Source organism: Adiantum capillus-veneris, chromosome 11 (assembly GCF_014529385.1).
Source record: "Adiantum capillus-veneris isolate H3 chromosome 11, ASM1452938v2, whole genome shotgun sequence".
NCBI lineage: Eukaryota > Viridiplantae > Streptophyta > Polypodiopsida > Polypodiales > Pteridaceae > Adiantum > Adiantum capillus-veneris.
Window position 1 is genome coordinate 158,426,366 of NC_140941.1, and position 21,776 is coordinate 158,448,141.

The following is a 21,776-nucleotide window of genomic DNA, read 5'->3' on the forward strand; positions in this document are numbered from 1 at the left end:
ATTCAAAGAGTCTTCAAAGCTTCACAAGGCCTCAATTTTCTTGAGCTTCAAAGAATCTTTCTTTCTCACATCCTCCCTAAATCTGTTGTAACTCAAAGTTTAAATTTTGCATCCAAAGCACAACCCACTACAATGTAGGCCCAAATTATCATTTATGGAGATGATATCACATTGTTCTATTGTGAGAAGATAGACACTATCCTTAGAGACTCTCCAAGTGATAAGACCGCTCCATCAAGCACTATGAGAGAAAAGAAAAAGCAACCTTCAAGGAGAGGAGCATGATCACCATCAAATTGCATTGTGTTTTATTTTTCTTGCACCGCATCTAGTCTCTCATCTAATAAAGGTATCAAGAAATGCTACAAGTGTAGAAATTCTAGACACTTAGTAAAGGATTGCTGGAAGATTAAAGCATGTACACAGTACATCAACAACAATAGCATCTAGACAACAACACTGCGAGTGTCTCTTGACTTGGCAATGTCAGTGGTAACTTTTAAATAAAATATGGGTGAGCCTCAATTTCATTTTGGATTCATATTGGAGGACACCTCGATCTGTATTGGAAAACTTGGTCCTAGAAGACTCGTGGTTTGAGGGGAGGTGTCTTTAGCCTTTGTGGCACCATAGTCCATTGAGTCATTATAACCTGCATGTTTTGGCCTTTATGGCGGTTGTACTCTTTGTAGTCACTAGTCTAGTCCAAAGTCCAATGGGAGGTATGTTGGGATTGTGGCCTTTATCAACAACTAGTGTGATGTCATCTGTTGTACAATCAGCACTTTAGTTAACATGTAAGCATGTGAGGGCACATGGCTTAGCACATGTGGAAGGTGAGTTGCAACCATCAAAACCTATGGAAGCTAAAAGATCAATCCTTTATGCCTATATGATCATGACTCTTCACTTAGCTTGTGCATGCTCAACACCCAAGAAAAAAAGACATCATTTAGTGTGCTCTATGGACTAGGCTAGATAAGCTAACCCTACTACCTTGTTGCTCTACTAGAAAGGTGACCTCGATTGTCCATAACATTCTAAGAAATGTATTCATTGCATCTTTGTTGCGGTCTCTCTCCTCACATAAATAATTAGGAAGTTTCTAAAGTTTTGAGTAATTTCACCACCTCTTTCGGGTCAGGTGAGACATGAGGTGTTGTGGAGTGCTCTACCATAATGGACTCTGAGGCATTGATAATATCGAGGCGTGACCTAATGGCCCAGCCTGTGTTTTTTGCATTCTTGTTTGCTCTTGCATTGCTTCATCAATTGAAGCCTTAACAATCCTCCTTTTGTATTCTTGTTTGCTCATGCATTGCTTCATTGATTGAAGTCTTAGCAATCCTCCTCAGTGATGCATTTCATATTTTGGGAACCTATAATCCTGTCATTAGCCCTTTCCCTTGAGCTTATGCACAGCAAAGAGCTTGTGACACCATGCTAGATTTAACCTATCTCAATCATATGCCCCTTGATCTTCGTGGCTTCACACTTGCAAACTTAGGGCATAAACTTGCCTCGCAGACAAGATTTGGTTTTTCTTGCTTTCAACCCCTTCACAAACAGCCAATACACTCTATGCTCCATTTTGCAATGTTCAACCGACACACAAGTGAAACTAATAAGAAAAATTGTAACAAATTGCAGCAATACTTAAGATGTGTTAACCCTCCAAAAGTATTAAGCCAAGATTTAAAAATGTAAGAGCTTGTTATCTTATACATGTAAAATTTGTGGGCAGATATTTCAAAAGCATTTGCCAATTACATATCAATCGAATAAATTATGCATACAAATACCTTTGAAGACATCCTCAAAATCGCTTGATGAGTATTACAATCTTCGTGGAAATGTAAACATAAGCCAGCCTGTTCCCACTAAATCTTTGAAGGACACATAAGATACTTTTCAAATAAGATTCCCTTTCATGAGATAATGAACCTCATAACTTTAAGACTTGCAACTCATGTTTTGTTACTTGTCTTGTCTGCTGCTGCAAACATATTAAGAACAAGCCCTGCAAGTGGCACAAACCCGTCCTCCTTTAAAAGCCTGTTCAAAGCATTCACCTTGAGAATCACATCATCTCTTAGAGGATTCTTCTTGCCACCCACAATAAATTCATGGGATTTTCTGCCCACCTCAATCAAAGCCTTTCCAGGTGTTTTTTGTGCAGCAGAACATTTTCTCAAATCCACCATCTCTTTGACGGAATCAAACATTTGCGCCTCTGAGTAGGTGTTTGACAAAAGAATGTACCCTGCTGCATCGCCTTGATCTATCTGTGTCGCTCGATCAAGGCACCATCCCCCTAACACAGTGTGGCTATGTGCTCTAGACGATGTGAGCATCGATCTCCATACGCCAATATTGGGCGAAATGGGCATTGTTTGGAGCATATCCTCTGCTTCAACAAGGCACCCTCCGGACCCAAGAAGGTGCACTAAACAGCTATATTGCTCCATACTCGGTTCAATACCATACTCCTCCCTCATGGACATGAAATAAAAGCATCCGTGCTCCACCAAGCCAGCATGGCAGCAAGCTGTCAGGATCGCCGTAAATATAAGATCATCAATTTCAAAACCATGTTGCTTTGCATCTTTAAGGCATGTTTCCAGCATCTTGCAGCTTCCCTGTCGAGCATAACCAGCAACTAATGCACCCAAAGTCACCACATTCTTCTTTGCCAACTTGTCAAAAACTCTCTGAGCATCACTAAGGTCTCCACACCTAGCATACATGTCAACAGTTGTACTGCCCAGGACAATGTCCGATACATACATAGTGTCCAAAATTTGATGATGGAGCACTTTTCCCTCTGTCGATGTTCCAAAGGTACTGCATGCTTTCATAACATGCAGAAGAATGACAATGTTGGGAGCCACGCCCTCTTGTTGCATTCTTGCAAAAAGCTCAAGCACAATGAGGCCGAGCTCCTGCTGTGCATATCCTCCTATCATTGCACCCCATGCCACCACATTCCTGCTGGGAAGCTTTTCAAAAACTTTCCTAGCCTCTTCCAAAGCCCCGCACTGAATAAACATTTCAATTAAAGCGCTTCCAAGAGCGACGTCAGAATCAAGACCAGTCGCAATAACATTATGATGCACCAGCTTTCCTTGACAGACAAGCCCATTATTGCAACATGCTTTGATGACGCACAGCAGCACTATGTCATTGGCTTCAACTCCACACTGGTGCATTTTGTGATAATAATCCAAAGCAAGAGACCCATTCCCTTGTGAGGCATGCCCTCCAATAATTGCACCCCATGTGATTATATCCTTGACAGGCAACTCATCAAATGTTCGATGTGCATCTGCCAGGCTGCCACACTTAGCATACATGTCCACCAGCACATTACTGATCGCCAAGTCCGCAACAATTCTATTACTGAGTACTTGACTGTGTATAATCCTTCCAACATAAAGATCACCTACAACACTACAAGCCTTGAGTGTACAAGAAAAGGTCGCTCTGTCGGGTTCTAAGCCCTCCTTTTGCATTTTGAAGTACATATGAATAGCCATCTTGCCATCTCCCAGCTTGGCATGAGCCAAAATGATTGAGTTCCAAGTGTACACAGTCGGTACAAGCACCTGCCTGAAGGCTATGTCGGCATCATCAAGGCATCCACAGGATGCAAAAAACCGGATCAAATGATCTCCACCAAAGGAGACTGTGTCATGGCCCATGCATGACATGAGGGTGTGCACTCTTCTGCCATTATCCAGGTCCCTCTCCTTCATACATTCGAGAAGCAAGTTGCAGAGGGCATGGAAAGAAATGGGCCGCTTCTGCAAAGCTTTTTCTACATCCTTCATGGTAAACACAATCGCCCACACAGAGCGAACATGAGGAAATTACGCAGAGCAGGAATGACGCTGCGATGCCACTGATACATGGCAAGGTAAGGACAGTGCCAACCCCTTGGCAAGCGACGACAAGGTGCAGCGCCATAGCTCCCGTGCGAATTAATCAAACGTGTAGAGTCCCGAGCTTAATAAGCGTAAGAAATGTTAAATAATTCGTCAAGGACTTTTGAAGAAATGCGTGAAGCTCCGGAGGAATCTCGGAAGATATGCTTGACTTTTTGAAAAGTCAAGGGAGGGAGGGTTGATGGAGGCGATGGCGGCACACGTGTTGTCGCGTGGAAGATACACATGCTCTCTCTACCTGTCTCCAGAGAGACGGCCGACACATGCGTGCAGATGTGTAGCGACCGTATAAATAATTTGTCAGGGAGAGGCTTGGGACTTTTTTCTTTTTAATAGCCGTTCGAAGCTTTGCTTCAACTAGTTTTACGGGATTGTGCCCACTCACACACACCCACATGTATCAGGTGTCGAACCATAGTGGGTGCATAGCACATGACAAATCTGGTAGACTTTTAAAGAATGACATGGCGCCCTTTAGGGTTTTCACCATGTATTCTTCAGTCGTTGGTCCCTTTTCTGGAGCAAGCAATCTGGGGTAATTTAGCCAAGTTGGATGCTTCTTTAATAGTGCCTCATGTGCTATCCAAGTCCTTACTCTTGGTACAAGACAAAAGGTGGGATCCTTTTGTAGGGTCGCACGTGCTCTCGTGAACAGAATCAAGTATCTTGGGTTCTTGTTCAGCCAGCTCAACCTCCACTTTGGGTGTTCTTTATTTGCGCCCTCGACTTGCATGTCTATGTAAAGTCTTTCTTTTACTTGTAGCAACTTAACTTTAATCAGAGGGTAAGGCAAAGATTGTTGGTGCCATTGCGCATTTATTTGATTGGGAGTGAGTTGTGTGACATTGACGGAATGAAGTACTCTCAGCTCCCAATCCATTGTTTCCTTCCACTACTCATCTACCTCTTGTGTAACTTTTTCCTTCAACGCATCTTCTTCAGCCTTTGAGAGTTGGACCATGGGCACTATGTCTTCTTCTGTAATGGGTACAAAAAAATCTTCCTTGCCGCTCAGCTCTACTACGGCCTGTGTCTCCATGTCAGCAAATGATACTGAGGGGATTTCTATCTGAGGTTGATCCGAAGTGCCTGCCTCTTCTTGCGTTTCTGTCCTTCCCTCTCTCAGTAGTTGGTTGACTCGTTTGAGTTCAGTTATCTCCTTTAGCAGCTTGTCTTCTCTTTGGACCTGCATCAAGGCCAGGTCTCTACGTTGTGACTGCTCTAATTTCAACTCCTGCTCGAGGTCTTTATTTTTCTTTTATAATGTCTTGTAGACCTCGTCTGTTCCCTTGATCAAGGTGACGGCTGGATTTTCTCGTATTTGCCACAAGAATATTGCTTGATCATTGATTCTTTGTTCTGAGTACTGTAGGGAAGCGTTTGCCACACCTAATTGTACCTGGATCTTTTGAGCTGATAGGGTTGTAGTTAGAAGTTCATTTGTAACTTCCGTCAGCTGATCATCCTTGGCTTTGCATGCATCTGATAGTTTGGTAAGCAACTCGCCCAGTTCCTCCATTTCTTTCTGTTGTTTATCTCTTGCGAGCTGACGTTGTTCAGCTTTCGCTCTTAACTCCTGCACTTGCCTCTGGAGATTGGTGATGACATTAAGTCTGTCGTCTAACTCCCCTTGGAGTGCGTCAATCACCATCTCTAACTCTTTGGCCCGTGTGCTACGGCCAAGTGCTACTGAGTGAAGTCTTTCTGTCATCTCCTGCATTTGCTTAGCATATCCGTTCACTTTTGCAGGATGACTTCATCATTCGATTGCGAGTCTTCACTTTGTGTTAATTGCCTTGATGTTTTTGCAGATTCTTTTACCTCTGGCTGCATCATGGGTGCTGGTTGCTGTTGTTGCCCTTGTGTCAGCTGATCTTTTTCTTCTGAGGTAGAGAGTTGTGCCTCGGCCTTATCTTGTTGTGTTGAGGTAGAGGGTGTTTCCTCGGCCTCTTGTTCTCTTGTGTGCTCAAATTTTGCGGAGTCCTCTTCTGGTGCAGGACTGGCTGCCTTTTCTCTCTCTGGCTCTTTCTCTATTTGCTTCTCTTGAGTAGAGACAGCTGCTTGTTGTGATGTTTCGGTTGCTTCTTGCTGTTCAGATTCTTGTGTAGCTTCAACTATTTTTTCTTGTTCAGGTTCTGCTTCTTTTGTTGGCTCATTTGTTGTGGTTCTAACTGCTGGTGATGATGGTGGGCTCGGCATTGGTTGATCTTGGTGTTCACAGACAGGAGAAGAGATGCGGGGAGACACATCACCTTGGGCATGTTGTGCTTCTCCTTGTGCAGTGGCTTCCTCTGCATGCTCTTGATGTTCTGCCGCCAATTTCGCTTTTCTCACCGCTTCTTTCAGCTTTAAAGCTTCTGCCTCTTGGTACATCCGTTCCAGTACTTCAGTGGGTTCTTTAGCTTGCTTCTTAGTGTGATTCTTGGTTCTTGGTCCCTTAAGCCCTCTAGGCACCACTTTTTCGGGTCCTTTCCTTGTGCTTTGCGGTTGCATTGGTATGAATGTTTCTCTCTGTCAAATTAGGCTTGCTTTTGAACAGGTTCTTCTTGGTGTGCTGCTTTTCTCTTCATTTCCTATCGTCATGCTCTTTTTTCTTCATTATCAGAGCTCTCACTGCTGTGCCGTTCCGGCAAGCTTTCAGCCGATTCTTCATCAGATTTGTAGGATCTCTTGGCCGATCTTGTAGCTCGAGGAGATGGTTGAGCTGACACTATCCAAGTGTTTTGATCTGGGGCAGGTGGTAGGTTGTCGGCCATGCCGATGGCATGGTATGCAATCCTTGTCGACACCTCTGGTGCAAATCTTTCCTTCTTTCTTTATTCCTTTCAAAGCGGTCAAGACATATTGTGCATGGTCCACCGGTTGCCTGGTTGTTGACTTGAGGACTTGTGTGAAGGTGGTGGCAATTGCATGGTTTGGCGTTGTATACCTTGGTGGCCTCTTAGCCAGGAAGTGGAAATGCTGGTGGTATAACCTTGCTGGCGCTTCAACCTGTTTGTGAATAAGGTCGGCAAAGGTGGATGTGTGGTCTCTTTTGTGAAAGTTCTAGTCGTCTTCCTATCCCTTGCCCTCATTGTCATTCCTTCTGTAAGCAATCTGAGTGCCTCTGCCACTATTTCCTTGGTAATCACCACTTCAACTTTGTTCCCTTGTGGGTCAGAAATCTGCGCAGTTCCATCTTCCTTGATCGTGGACAAAATCTCGTAAGCTTTTTGGAAGTCCACTCCGCACGGCTTTTGTTCGTAAAACTCCATGAGTCCTAGCCGTCGGTTGGCATCTTTAGTTTCGGGCTTTGCGGCGACATCATACACTTCTTTTGGTAGGAGTTGCAACTCTATTCGATGTCCCTCCTCGCTCTTGAATCTGCCAGTGAACATTGTGGTGTGATGCTCCTCAAGCTGTTTCTTTGAGAGATAGGTTGCCTTGGCGGTTTTGACTGAATCTGGGTCCAGTTGGTATGCTGGTAGTTCTTGCAACTTTTCTTTCTAGTTGAGCTTCTTCTTGGCCGTCTCTGCTGCTTGCATGGCTCCTGTTCAATGAATAGAGTATCAAAGTTAGCAGATTTGATGGATTTTTCTCAGAAATGTCCTTTAGTTTGAAATGCTGACAATTTTGGTCCAATTTGCTTCAAATCAATTTTTGAACAAGCATAGATGCATAAAAACATGCAAGGAACAAAATTGTAAAGTCCAAACAAAAATTTGCAACCAAAGTAAATAATCGCAATTATTTACGGCTGAGTAATCTCTCCAACTTTTTGCAAACTTGGCATCATAGGCTTGAAGTATATACCAAATACATACTCTGAGTGAAATATGGGCTCATTTGGATGCATAGGGTGAAAATAGTACTAGATTTTGGCTTTAGGTCTCTGAAATAGTAGATATAAAGGAAATTTGAGATTTTGAGCTCCAAATTGGTTCAAATTTAGCTAGTGGGTTTAACACATCATGTACTTTGGATGTATGATGCCAAAATATCAAAATTTCTCCATTTTGGTTGAAGAGTAAATAATCGCGATTATTAACTTTTCTACCAAAATCAACATTTTTTTGTACAACTTGGTTCTACGCATTATATAGGCCCTGTGTGTGTGATATGAGGTGATTTTGATTAAAAAAAGTGGTTCATAACTCAAATTTTGGCTTGCAAAGACTTCTTTGCGTTTTTGGCAATTTTACAAGTTATAGGTGCTCATTTTGACTCATACTTGATTTTTGGCATGTAATAGGTGTGTACACATGATAGGTGAGGTGATGATACAATTTCCAAGCAAAAACAATGCAAAAGTAAATAATCGCGATTATTTACAGCATTCACAATTTTCTTGCAAAACTTAAAATTTTTGACCTAAACACATTCTATACACCTAAAACAAGTCCTAAATTGAATTTGGTCAAGTTTGGTCTTGTCGGCATCACTTTGTGCTTTGTTGACTCTGAAATCACCGATTTTTGTGACTACATTGCCTATTGAGTTGGTTTGTCACTTGTGAGGCTTTGGACTTGTCCGCAACATAGTCATGAAGCAACTCATCCAATTCTGGCTCATTTGGAGTCAATTTGACCTCGTATGTCGAATTTGACGCTTTGTAGCCTTCGAGCCGTTTTTTGCTTTTCGAGGGCTTTGCTTGATTGATTTCACGAAACCAATCATATACATTGTATATAAACCTCGTAGGCAAGCTGTCTGTGGAGTCAGAACCAAATTCTGGCATCTACCAAAAACCTAGCTTTTCTATTGGGGGCCCCCTCGACCCCTGCCAAATGGTCAAGTGGTGATATAGAAAGGTTCTATTATGTTAGGGCATGCTACAGTTCAAATCTCGTATGATTTGGTCGAGCTAACAAACCGTTATGGTCAGTTTTTGGTCGTAGATCTTCGTGCACTGCTCGGATTCTAGGGTTTTTTTTAGGGGTTTAGACTAGCTACCGGTCGTAAAAATGGATCATTGATGAGTAAAGAACTTACCCCTCATGTCTCGTGTGAGACGGCGCTGAAAACGGGCAACTGTAGACTCCGGAAAGTATGCGCAAAAGAGGTTGAAAAGCTCTTTCTGCAAAGGTGACAAGTGGAAATGAGGTTGTTTTAGCCTACCTGGGATTTCTGTACCCGGAATTCCCGAACCATTTTTCCCAAAATTCCCCCGTTAGTTCTACTAGGCCGTGAAATTTATGTTAGACTCAAAAATTTCCCCGATCTGATTCCTGTAGCTCATTCTGCAAGAATTTTGCAAGAGTAGGTATGGCCGCTTAATTTAGGCTTCCCGCTTCCATCTTCCGATTTCATTGAAAATGTTTGTGCTTGTCCTCCTTGTCTTTTTTATCACCACCGTGTCTTTCGTTTTTCCATCTGAGCTCCTTTACTATTTATTCTAAAATTTTGTTGAAAGAATCAAAGAAAGTAACAAAATGTGCTAAAAAACCAAAGTGAAAATCCAATAATTAAGAAAATCCATTGAAAAACACAGCTTTATTGTTTTTGTTGGATTTTTCCATTTTTAGTCTCTTTATCAAGAAAATGATGAAAAATAACCAAAAAGGACTTTTTTGATGATTTTCTGATAGTATATACACTATTTACACTCATCGGGAAGATATTATTAGTGAATTTTCCTTTGATGATGAATTATAAGGGCATTATCAGGTAATTTTGCAAAAAATCACACATTAACATTGAACTTTTTCCTCCCTCTTCAAACATTGTCCTTAATTACTTAGTGCCCTTCCACCCCTCCTAGATGGCGTATTCCGGGACGATTGTGTGCATGGGTTGAATAATCGTGTCTTATGCATAGCCATGGTTGGCTCTACCATGCTTTGAAGATCAATGAAATTCAAACCACTATGGTGTGCAAGAGCTGGGTCTTGAGTAATTAACTCAAGGGTTTCTGATGTCGAGGCTTTCTGATGCTGTCTTCCAAAGAGCAAATCTTGTAGCTTGTGTGCTCTCGGTTTGATTGTACCATCAGGATGCTTCAGTAGGCTGATTTCCACTTTTGACTGTTGTCGAGCTTTTTCTCGCCATTGGTAGGTTGGTTTGCTTGGTGTGGAATGGTGTGGTGGAGTCTTCTGAGACTTAACTCTCCATTGCTTGATTGGTTTTACGGTTTGTGGAGAAGATAAGTGCTCCTTTTTCTACCAAATCCATTTCAAGTTAGGTTCCTTGCTTAGAGATGGTTGTCTCTGTGTTTTGGAACCTTCTTTGGTTTTGTCGGTGATGTTTTGGGCACCTAAATTTGAATCGGCTTATCCTTAAGATGTGCTTTTGGTACCCAAATTTGCCTGACTCCTTGCATGCTACTTGTAGCATTTTCTTGTCGAGAGGATGGAGAAGATTGATTACTTCGTGATTTGGTCTGCCGATTGCTTCCTTTGCATTCCTCCTTGCTTGGTGCAATTGTAACAATGAGTTGCCCACCTTTAGGTGATAGCTTGAGCTAATTTGTATCCCAATCTGGTACTGCTTTGTATGTCCGCATCCAAGGAATTCCAAGAAACATCGTCTCATTCATGTGTTCATCTGGTAAGCATACAAACTAATGAGGACATGAACATCCATGTACTAGCACGTTCAAGTTGACTACTCCCAATGTTGGTGTTGGGTTCTTGTTGCATCATTTGATTGTCGCTATTCCTACTGTCAAAGACTGACTTGTTGCTTTCTTGTACGTGGAATAACTGACTGCATTTACTCTAGCTCCTGTGTCGACCAAAGCATTTGCGCTATGATTGTTGAGTTGTACTTTGATGCGCAGGTCCATTCCTTCTAACCATTCATCATCTGTTGAAACTGCATCTTTAGGCAATTCCCATTGTCGGTCATCTATTTCCAGAGTGTTGATGGAAATCGATATCTATTGATTTCTGAGAGCAGCTTTCTGTTTGAGTACCCGAAGCCGAGCTTCCTCTTGGGCTTCATTAATAACCTGCTGTCGTTTAATCCTCCTCTACTTGGTTGCATGCATTCTTTCTAGCAATTCATTGGTTAGCGGAAAATTGTATTTCTTTAAACGGTATCCACTAATCCAATTAGCCATTGGTTCACGATCTAGGGTGGATAATTTTACTGCTCCACTTGGAGATACATCTCTAATGATAAACGGTCCGTTTTTCTTTTTCTTAAACTTGAGAATGTGTTGCTTAAGGGAATAGACTAAAACTAAGTCCCCTTTCTTGAAGATTTTTGTTATCAAATGGGAATCAAAAAACTGTTTTTCTTTCTGCTTTTGTGCATAGATGTGAGCTACGGCAGTTAGCCTTTGCTCATCTAGCTTTTCTAAATCTTCAAGTCTTTCTGACAATTCATGTCCAATCCACTCAAGATCCTTAGCTACCCTTAATGTCGGCAATAAAAATTCTATTGGCAGTATGTCATCAAGACCATAAACAAGGTTAAAGGGTTTAGCATTTAAAGCTGTTTTGAATGAAACTCGATAAGCCCATAGAACTACATGGAGATTCATTTCCCAGTTTGTCCTTCCTGAACTAACCACTTTAGTCAATACTGAGCTAGGAATTTTGTTCGTATGCTCACCTTGTTCGTTTGCTTGTGGGTGATAGTGAGCTGATTTGTGATAGTGGTCTCACTAGAAAAGTGACCTCCAGCTAATCCAGCATGTGCTTGTTCTATAATCGGAATATACTCGTCTTTATTTGCACAAAGATGCAAATGTTGATCTTTACCTCTTTGATACAATTGGTTCCAATAAGAGCATAGCCTCTTGCTTTAGTTTCAATTGCTCTTTGATAGCGTTTACTCATATCCTCAGGAAATGTTCGACTTGATAAGTAAGTAACCAGATAGTCACTCCACTTAGGAACAGGAGACATTTGGAACAAAGTTACATGAGGTATGGGTGTCTGTTTTTGACATTGAGGAAAATCCTTTACAAAAGATCGAACATCACTTCTCATAGTCGGCCAAAATACTCCAACTCTCAAGATTCTTTGCATAGTTTGGTCTTCTGCAAAGTGAAGTCCTACTATCGTAATATGTGCTTGACCTAGGTACTGGTTTTTCTCCTCAGGATTAATGCATAAGAGCAATATTCCATCTTGATTTCTTTTGTGTAGCCTACCATCTAATAATTGATACATAGCCGATTGCTCAATTAATCCGATTGTAATAGGAAGTGGTATTTGTGAATCCACTTGAGCTATTGTCATCAATGATACCATGTTTTTTGACCATCGAGGTATCATTTCCATGGAGAACAAATAGGCATCTGGTAGATAATCGTCTACCCCTTTAGGTGATTCTCCTGAAATAATCATTGACAAATGATCTGTTCTTTGATGTGTAGTGCCCTTTTTTACAACCACAGTGAAATCAAATTCCAAAAGAATGATGAACCATCTCACTATTCTTCCTGTGTTGCATGGCTTGTTGACCAAATACAACAAAGCTTGGTGGTCTACAAAGAACACAAACTTATTGGCTAATAGGTAATGTCTATACTTTTTAACGGCATACATCATTCCTAATCCTTTTCTTTCAGTGGTGGTGTAATTCTTTTCTGCCATGTTCAACTATCGGCTAGCATAAGAAATAGGAAAGTCAATTTTTCGTCTCTTGGTTGAGCTAGTATACAACCTATGGCAAAATTGGAAGCATCTACATGTATGTGGTATATCTTATTCCAATCTGGTGCTCTCAATATTGGAGCTAAGGTTAGAGATTGCTTAAGCTTCATGAAGGATTCTTCACATGCCTCGGTCCATTCAAAGTGTGTAATCAAGATATATATGGGTTTTGCAATTATAGCGTACATGTAAATGAACAGTCTGTAATATCCACAATGCCCCATGAAAGCTTGAACCCCCTTGACCGTTGTTGGTCTAGGTAAATCAACAATGACATGAATTTTTTCAATATCAGTAGCTATGCCATTTTTTAACATTATATGTCCAAGAATTTTTCCTTGTCTACCCATGAATGTGTACTTTTTAGGATTTAGGCAAATCCTATAAAGTCTACATTTTTTGAATACCTTTTTGAGGTGTTCAAAGTGATCGGCACTGATTGATGAATGTACGCATAGATCATCCATATACACTTCCAAGATATTCTTTAAAAGCATGGCTCATCAATCTTTGAAAGGTGGTTGGGGCAATAGTCAACCCAAAAGGCATAATCCGATAAGCAAAAATATCCCATTTCGTTTTGCAAAAGTAGTTTTATGATGATCTTTTGGGTCAACCAGAAGTTGATTGTATCCCGAAAAGCCATCTGAGAAACTATAAGTTTCTTTTCCTGCAACTCGTTCTAAAACATGCTCAGTGATTGGAAGAGGAAAGTTGTCTCTAATAGTAGCTGCATTCACTTTTTTGAGATTGACACACACTCGTAATTTTCCATTCTTCTTGGGTACTACCACAATTGGAGACACCCAATTTGTGTGTTCAATTTCATAAATGAATTCAGCTTCCTTTAGTTTCTCAATCTCTTCCTTGATTTTCCTAGCAAATGTTTCATTATATGTGTATGGCCTTTGTCTACTTGGTTTCGCATCATCTCTCATGGATATGGTATGTTGATAAATTTCTGGATCAACACCCTTGAGATCCTTGTAAGACCAAGCAAAGATATCACGGTATTCTTTTAGCAAGCTTAGCAAAATCTCTTCTTCTTCCTCTGTTAGGTCATTTGCAATGTAGGAAGGCCTAGGTTCTTCCCTTGGTTCAGCCAAGTCTATCTTTTTCGTGTTCTCGGGCCCTTCGTAGGACTCGCCTTGTTCCGTAATTCCCTAACAGTTGTTCGACTATGATTTTTTGATCTTGGAGAGTATACTTTTTGTAATGGGAGGGAACACTCATTACATCCTTACCATCCCCTTCCATGGTTCCCATTTTGATTGTATATATCTCCTTTAGAGCTTTTTTCAACTCTTGGTATTCCTTTTTCCGCTCAATTCATGTCATGATTGGCCCCTTGTCCTGTTTGTTTGGCTTTGCTTGAGTATCCTTCCTTGTTTTTCTCAATGTTTTTGACATTTCTGGATTTTTGTTTGAAGGATATCTGCCAGTGATTTTGTCCTTGACACAATCATGTTCCTCTATCTGCATCAGGAATTGTTTTCTACTAGAGACTGATGGCATAGGTCTTGTTTTCATGTTTCTGGTGTCTCTTTTTCATCTATACCATTTTTGTCTTTTTGATTTCTGGTTAGGAAAGTCAAAAAACTTTTTCTCTCCTCCTTTGAAGAGTAGCTTAGCTCTCACGTGTTCTTTTTCTGACCCTGAATCTTCTGAGGGAGCTGAGTGTTCATCTAGCTCATCTGTTGCATCGTAGTAGAGGTCTGAAAAGACTTGTTGAGCTTTCATCAAGTCCTTGGTTTCCTCATTTTCATCTTCAATGTTGAGGGTTGAAATCATTTGGATGGGAATTATATCATAGCCTTCCTCATTGCAAAATGGAGTAGATATAGACGTATTCACACATACATCCATTGTTGCTAAAGTTTGAGTCCACTCACATGGCTCAAGCAAATTCTCTGGAAAGGATTCAGGTACATAGGCTTCGTCTGTGAAATCCTTTTCTAGTATAAATTCTTCTCGTTTTAAACTCCCATTTTTTGAAGCTCCACACATCCAAATAGGAGTGTCTTTGTTTAACCAGGATGGAAGCTTAGTTTCAGCTGAAGAGACTGAATCAAACTCTTGTATGGATGTTTTCAAGACATCTCAATAAGTGTGATCTTTTAGATTTACCCTTGTCATAGATCCCACTTGCTTCAAGTACTGATAATTGTTTTCCCAATCTTGGATAAGCTGTACCTGTCGCATGAAAGGTCTTCCCAATATGATTTCATAATTGAGTTTTTTTCCAAAGTCTACTATGGCAAAAGTGTGTTGATATTCAATTCCACAGAAACTGACTATCACTTTCTCAAGTAGCCCTAATGGTCTAATTGCAATTTCATTCGAGTTTGTCTAATGGCTAGTTGTCCCCAAGATTCCCATACTGCTTTCGTGGCTATGGCTATGCCTGCTCCACTATCTGTATTGCCATGGTTTCAATGTCATTATATTTCACTGGAAGGGTGGTGTTTCCTTCTTTCCCTTAGTAATATACTCCGACTTTGTTCATTAGAACAAATCGAATCTCTTTGTTATCCATTTCATTTTTCAATTTTCCCAAATTTTTTGAGATTAACCCCGTTATCCCCACCTTCTCTAGGGTTTTCTGTATATCATTCCATAAATATGGTCTGAGTTTTAACAGTTCTCCCAAGGTAAGAGTGCATTGGATGGTTGAGACATGATTGAATGAATGTTGTCTACTTCTAGGGTCTGTTCAACTCTTTTTACTTGAGTGGTCTTATACACTATGGATTCATCTTCGTTATCTCCCAAGTAAGAGGGTAATGTTTTCAAGGTCAATAGTTTAGATATTCCTGAAGCTTCAGATCCCCAATCCCCATACAAGGATTGTACGTCCATGTTCATACAAGAGGTAGGTTGTCCAACCAAACTTCCTCTATAGGAGCTGACTTTAAAGTTAGACTCCCATCATTGATCTCTGTAACTTTTTTCCATAAGTGTCCTGGCCAGTCTTCCTCTATGAATGGAATTCCGTCTAAGACATCTTCGCTGTCCGGCACTATAAGTTCTGGTTCTTTTGTTTCAAGGTGAGGTTCTACCACCACTTTGGATTTTCCTTTAGTGTCTCGTACCACAAGCTCTTCAGGTTTTGCTATGCTTTCAAGCTTGGATTTTTGTTTTTCCAGCATTTCTTGCGTGATTTTTACCAAATTTTAATAAGCTTCAAGCTTAGCTGCTTCCATGTCTGGAGAAGGATAGTTTTTCCATTTGTTTTCCATGTTTTGGCCTACTTTAAGTCCCGTTAACGAGGCTTTCAAGGCTGCATTAGTAGGCTCAAAAATTTTATCAACCAAAATGGATCCTCCAGATTTCACGGTTGTTTCTTTGATTTCATTTCCAGTTTCTTTCACCTTTTCCTGGAATAGCTTTTTTGCTTTCTCATCAATTTCAGCCCGTTGTTTTTGTTTTCTCATCTCATATATTTTGCTTCTGCTTCTTTTGATCCTTTGAGAGGAAACTTTCATATTTTTCGAATTATCAGAGGAGTGATGTTTCTTTTTCTTAGCCTGAGCTCTAGTGATTACCTTGATTGGAACAATTGGTTCGCTCTCAGATGAGCTACTAGGTATCACTTGGACTATGTTACTATTGTTTTACCCTTGTTTAAAGGATTTTTAGGACAATCTTCTGGAAAGTGTCCTCCCTTTTTGCAACATTGTATGCAATAGGCTTCAACTGGCTTGAGGTTTTTGTCAGGCTCTGGGCATTCATTTTTCCAATGATCATATTCACCATAGTTGTGATAGTTTCCTATTCTTGGCGTAATCGAGGGTCTTACCATGAGAGGTCTGACACCTTGATTAGCTACATAATACATTTGTGCAAGCTCTGGTGAAGCATAAGTCATAGGTTCTTCCATTGGTGGCGGATGTGAATTATACCAATCTCCTTCTACCATTACTGCAGATGAACTAGGCTCCGCATAGGGTGTAACATGCACTAATGCTTGTTTATCTATGACTCCTTCAGAGTGCATGTACTTTACAGGCACTGCATTATGTCCTGGATATGGAGGTTGCTGACCCAACACATGTACAGTTGAGGTCTTTCCATACCCATCGGTGGTCTTTGAGCTTGGTCCATATTAGGTTGATATATGTACATGGGTTGTCCTTGTGGCCTCATAGGCACGTACTAAACATTCCCATCATACTTTGGTTGGAAGTAGCACTTGTGGGTCTCATGGTTGGTCCATTTTCTCTCGATTGCACACCATTTTTGTGGCCTAATTGGTTGTCCCTGTTGAGGTATCCCTTGTCCTGGTCCCCTGATAGGTGCTTTTTGCATATTGTTCATCATGTCGTTCATCCTTTTGAGCATATCTTCATGGCTGAAAGTGGTACTGCAGTAGTTGTTGCCACTTGTGTTGGTTTAGTGGATGCTGTTTTCTCGGTTTGGTTATGCTTAGGGACATCTTCTTCGTTGAAAATATCACAATTGTCTCCTAAGTCAATAGCATCTGACACACACTCTTCTAGGGTTGTATGCTTCTTGCTATAGAGTATAGCATGAAAAAAGATACGAGTCGTTTTTCTGCAGGCATCTCTAGCCTTGGGCATCTGGCAATGTATTGTTTCATTTGATTTGCACAATCCCTAACAGACTCACTATGTTTCTGTTTAAAGCTGTAGATTTGAGCTACCATATTATGTTTGATCCCCGTTTTGGAACAAGCAGCTACAAATCCTTGAGCTAATGTGTTCAAGTCCATGATTGACCTTGGTGGAACGTTTTGGAACCATGTCAATGCTTTTCCTTCTAATGTCATTCCAAACCCCTTGAATTGAGTATGGAAATCGAATATACGTTCTGCTCTTAGCACTTACTTAAAGCTTGCTAAGTGGTCGTATGGATCCCCTGATCCACTGTATTTTCTAACCCATTTCTAAAAATCAACTGGTCTGACGCGTCTGTTTGGTTCAACTCCTGGTCTCCTGGCAGTTGGTCCTGTTCAGAGTCCTTCAAACAAGTCTGTCGAAAATAGTGACTCATGTAGCCCTAGACTGGCCTTAGTGTCACCCGGTTTTCTTCGTGATGAGGTGGTTTCTGGTTTCTTAAAATTACTCTCAGACGATCTCTCACGGTGTTCATCTCTTGGAATTGTTTCTGGTCCTTGTCCCAATATCCAATCCATTATGGAATACCCTTGGTATTTGGTTTGTTCTACCTACTCAGGAGTCATCATAACAAAGTTGTTGTTATAACAATCCATGAACAGGTAGGTTGGTAGATTTGTTGATCCCTTATCTTTGATCTTAAAGATATAGATGATCTTCATGGCCCTTAGTTGTCCTGATTTGGCATGCAAAGTCCACAGAAGATCTTTTACGTTTCTATCCTGCCAACAATAGACTCCGATCCTAGGATTATCCGTACTAAGCCGTTTCAAAGGCTTCAAATCTACTTGATCGTATCCCTCGAATTCTAAAGTTGGTGGTCCATCTTTTGCTGACATATTTGGGATTATGGTGTCTACTTCTAACCCCCATTTGTCTATCACGTCAGGGTTTTCAACTTGTACATACTGAGTTCCATTTTTGTTCATGCATATTTTTCCTTGTTTGTTTACCCTAATCTCTTCTTCGAACTCAATACCATGGCCATCAATGCGAATAGCATACTCCTCGTTAGGGTCCAGGTAAACCTGAGCTCCATGGCGATTAGTCTTATAAAATGAGAGTATATGCTTACAGCACATTGTCGTTCCGGTGTTTGAGTGACTCGAAATAGGAAGACATTTTAGATGTCGAATCTGAAAAAGTGTCTGAAACTTCTTCAAGAATAGTGTGTAAGGAATTTCCTTGATTCACGCTTTCGTTCGATGGATACTCTATTGGAGGTTTCTCCGAGTATGCCTTAATTTCCTAGTACACGACCAGATCTAAGGTTTATATAGACTTATGAAGCTTTAGATAGAGTATTAACCTTTGGATTGACTTGTTGTCAATTTTTCACTTGATTCGATTGCAACTTTCTATCAAGCTACCGATTCCTCGTGTGCAACTTGATTCCTGTACAATTTTAATCAAGTTGGGTATTCTTCTATAAAGACAGTAGAGTTTTTGCTAACTGTTGTGATTGGTCTATGTGTATCACTTCAAATCGAGCTATGAGAGTTAGCAATTGACTTTCAGATTCGGCATTGGCAAAAAATCAAAGGATTAATCAGCAACTTGGAAACTGAGTGAACATGTACCAATTTGGATCCGATTGAACCCAAAATTGCCCGGTGGCTTTGTATTATGTTGGTCTAACACTGTACAAGTTCAAAAGTCAAAACTGGTGTTCCTGGGTAGCAGTAGTAAATAATCGTGATTATTTACTTTTGCTAGTTTTTTGCACTTTTTGGCTTGCTTTGGTAAGTATACAATCTGTTAAAGTCCCTCGACAAGTTTCAACAAGTTTGGACAAAATTTGTTCAAGTTTATCAACTGTTTTGTGTTCACAGACCCTGATTTCAAGCTTCACTTTTGTGATCCAAATTTCACCAAAATTGATTTGTGGGGTCTACTTGATATGCTTGACCTTGTGGTATACTCAAATTTGCAAATTTGTCAATTTTTGAAACAGATGTAAATAATCGCGATTATTTACTCTAGCTATATTTTTGCAATTTTTTTTTCTAACTTTGACACATGTCTATTAAACACCTTAGGTTAAGGTCTCTAGCCAAGTTTCATCAAGTTTGGACAAGTTTTGATCAAACGGTCATCAACTTTCTGTTTGCAGACTAACTTTGCAAATTTGGTCACAATTTTCAATTCAATGATCCAAATCTTACCAAATTTGGTTTGTGGGCTTATTACAACATGGTAAATCTAGTGGTATACCTACTTGGTCAAAAAAGTTGAAAAATGGAGCAGATGTAAATAATCGCGATTATTTACTTTTGGCAACTTTTTGCATCCACATGTTTATCACATCAATATAAGCCTATGAATCAAATTTCAACAAGTCTGGACAAATTTTTTCCCAATTTACACTCAAGATTCAGAAAGTCAGTACAAACTTTAATTTTTACCCAATTTTTTGCTAGTTTGATGATCCAAATTAGGTCAAGTGCAAAAATCGCGATTATTAACAATAGTGGATTTTTGACCTAGTCGTTTCGACACAGAATGCATTTAAATGCTTAGCAATGATGCCTCAATACCCTGCCTATGCTTAGTTTTTATTTGAAAGTGTAAATTCCTAGTTATGATGAAATTAGGCCGCGGCTCGGCAACGCCAAAAGCTACGAATTACTGTGATGTGCTTACGTCAATGCGTAGAGCTCTTACCTGCGGTTGCAATGCAACAAACGAGACTGCAATGTGACAATCGGGGAGGGAGTAGGAAGCATGAGAAGAAGAGAGGCGAGCACCGTTAGCTCACGCTGTGTATTTCATTATCAAAAACTTAATAATAACTTACAAAAATTGGCTTTTATACCTTAGCCAAGGTTTTTGGTGGTCAAAACTAATAATCTGGGAGTTCTACCAAAGATGGGTAATGACAGGTTGATACAATTTGGAAGCTTGTAGCCCCAGCTCATCAATTACAAGGTTTATCCAAAAAGAGAGGAGTTACAATATTCCCGATTTATCAAAATAATAAGTGTTTTTACAATGAAAACTCCAAAAAATGTTATCCGTGGTATCTGTGTTAGCTTGCTGCTAACACAAGACAAGGCTTGATTGTAAGGACAAGACTCGAACATAAGACAAGAACTAGAAGAGGCCTTTCCTCATATGAGCCTCACAACTGGTGTTGGCAAGACTGAGGGGCTTGTGGCCCAAGACCCCTATTTATACTAGTGCTTGAGGAGGTTACTTGAGAAGGTTAGAACTTTCTAGGTTATTCTTGAGGAGGCTAGAATTTGCTAGAACCCTCTTGATCCTCTAGAACCTTCTAGATCCTTCTTCAACTTTCTAGAGCTTTCCAAAAAAATTTAGATTCTTCCAAAATCTTCTCCAAGCTTCTAAAAACTTCTAGAATCTCCTTGATACTTTTAGAACCCTTTAGATTCTTCTAGAGACTTCTAGTGATGATGTAGACGATGGCACAGGCGATGATGCAGGCGATGACATAGGTGATGATGTAGGCAATGACACAAGCGATGATGTCAACGATGATGGAGGTGATGTCATAAGCGACTGACTCTCAAGCATCCACGACATTACCCCCTCCTCTAGCGAGACGAGTTCCACGAGGAGCGGTGGTGCTCCTTGATTGGGGCTTCTATGGATGTTGTTGATGGAACTTTTGGACTCTGAGAGGTGCATGTTGAAGATTGTGTGCTGGTTCCTAGGTTTATTCACTGGCATCATAGCCTTTCCAATGCACCAAGTATTGTAACCTGCCACGCAAAACTCGAGAACCTAGGACTTTCTCGACCTCATATTCGTCATGTCCTTGAATCTCAACTGGAAGGTGGTTGTAGGGCTCTTCCTGGGATGTTAGATGTGTGACAAGGTTCTAGGACTGAGACATCAAAGATTGGATGGATTTTCATGGATGAGGGAAAATGGAGTCAATAGCTGATTGGATTGACTTGACGGATAATCTTAAATGGGCCAAGCCTTCGATAATCTAGATTTTGACAGGGACGAGATGAACACAAAAGGAGCCACACTTTATCCCCCTCTTTGTATTTTGGATGTTGAATGTGAGGTAGATTTGCACTTTCCTTATACGTGGATTGGCGCCGTACCTTCTTTGGTGATGGTTTTAGTGGTTAAAATGAAGTGTGCCATCTTTGTAAACCGATCCACGACAACTAAAATGGAGTCAAATCCTTGTAAGGGTAGTTCTACAATGAAATCCATGGAGATGTATGACCATGGCTTGCTTGGAATGGGCCAGGGATGGAGTAACCCATGAGGACAATGAAAGAGGGGCCTTTGATCTATTGCAAGTTCCTACATACTCCTTACAAGCTTTCACATTTGAGGCCTCTGCTAAAGTACCTCCAAGCATGTTGGTCCTGGAGGAATATAGAGAAGACCCTTATAGTAAATTAGTCCATCAATTTCTTGAAAGTCCTCATTAACCCCTTGTCCTTGTAGTTGTTGTCTAATATTTTGGGCAAGTGGGTCCTTGGCAATTTGCTTATTCACCTTAGAAAGAAAAACAGAATCTTCAGGAGCTTGGCTTATGGTGCCGGTTAGCTTAAGCTGCTCAAGTTTCAAAATCACTGACCCTTGTTGATCAAATGTTGCGTCGCCTTCTCTAGGTGCAAGGTAGG

The 21,776-nt window shown here is 40.6% G+C and overlaps 1 protein-coding gene across 1 annotated transcript; it reads right to left on the reverse strand.

The window, feature by feature from the left end:
* Nucleotides 1-654: 654 nt before the first annotated feature.
* Nucleotides 655-4,028, reverse strand: LOC147448296 (pentatricopeptide repeat-containing protein At2g40720-like). Its single transcript, XM_086524149.1, has one exon. The coding sequence runs from the start codon at nt 3,828-3,830 to the stop codon at nt 1,968-1,970; it is 1,863 nt and encodes a 620-aa protein (XP_086380275.1). The 5' UTR covers nt 3,831-4,028; the 3' UTR covers nt 655-1,967.
* Between the last annotated feature and the right edge of the window lie 17,748 nt (nt 4,029-21,776).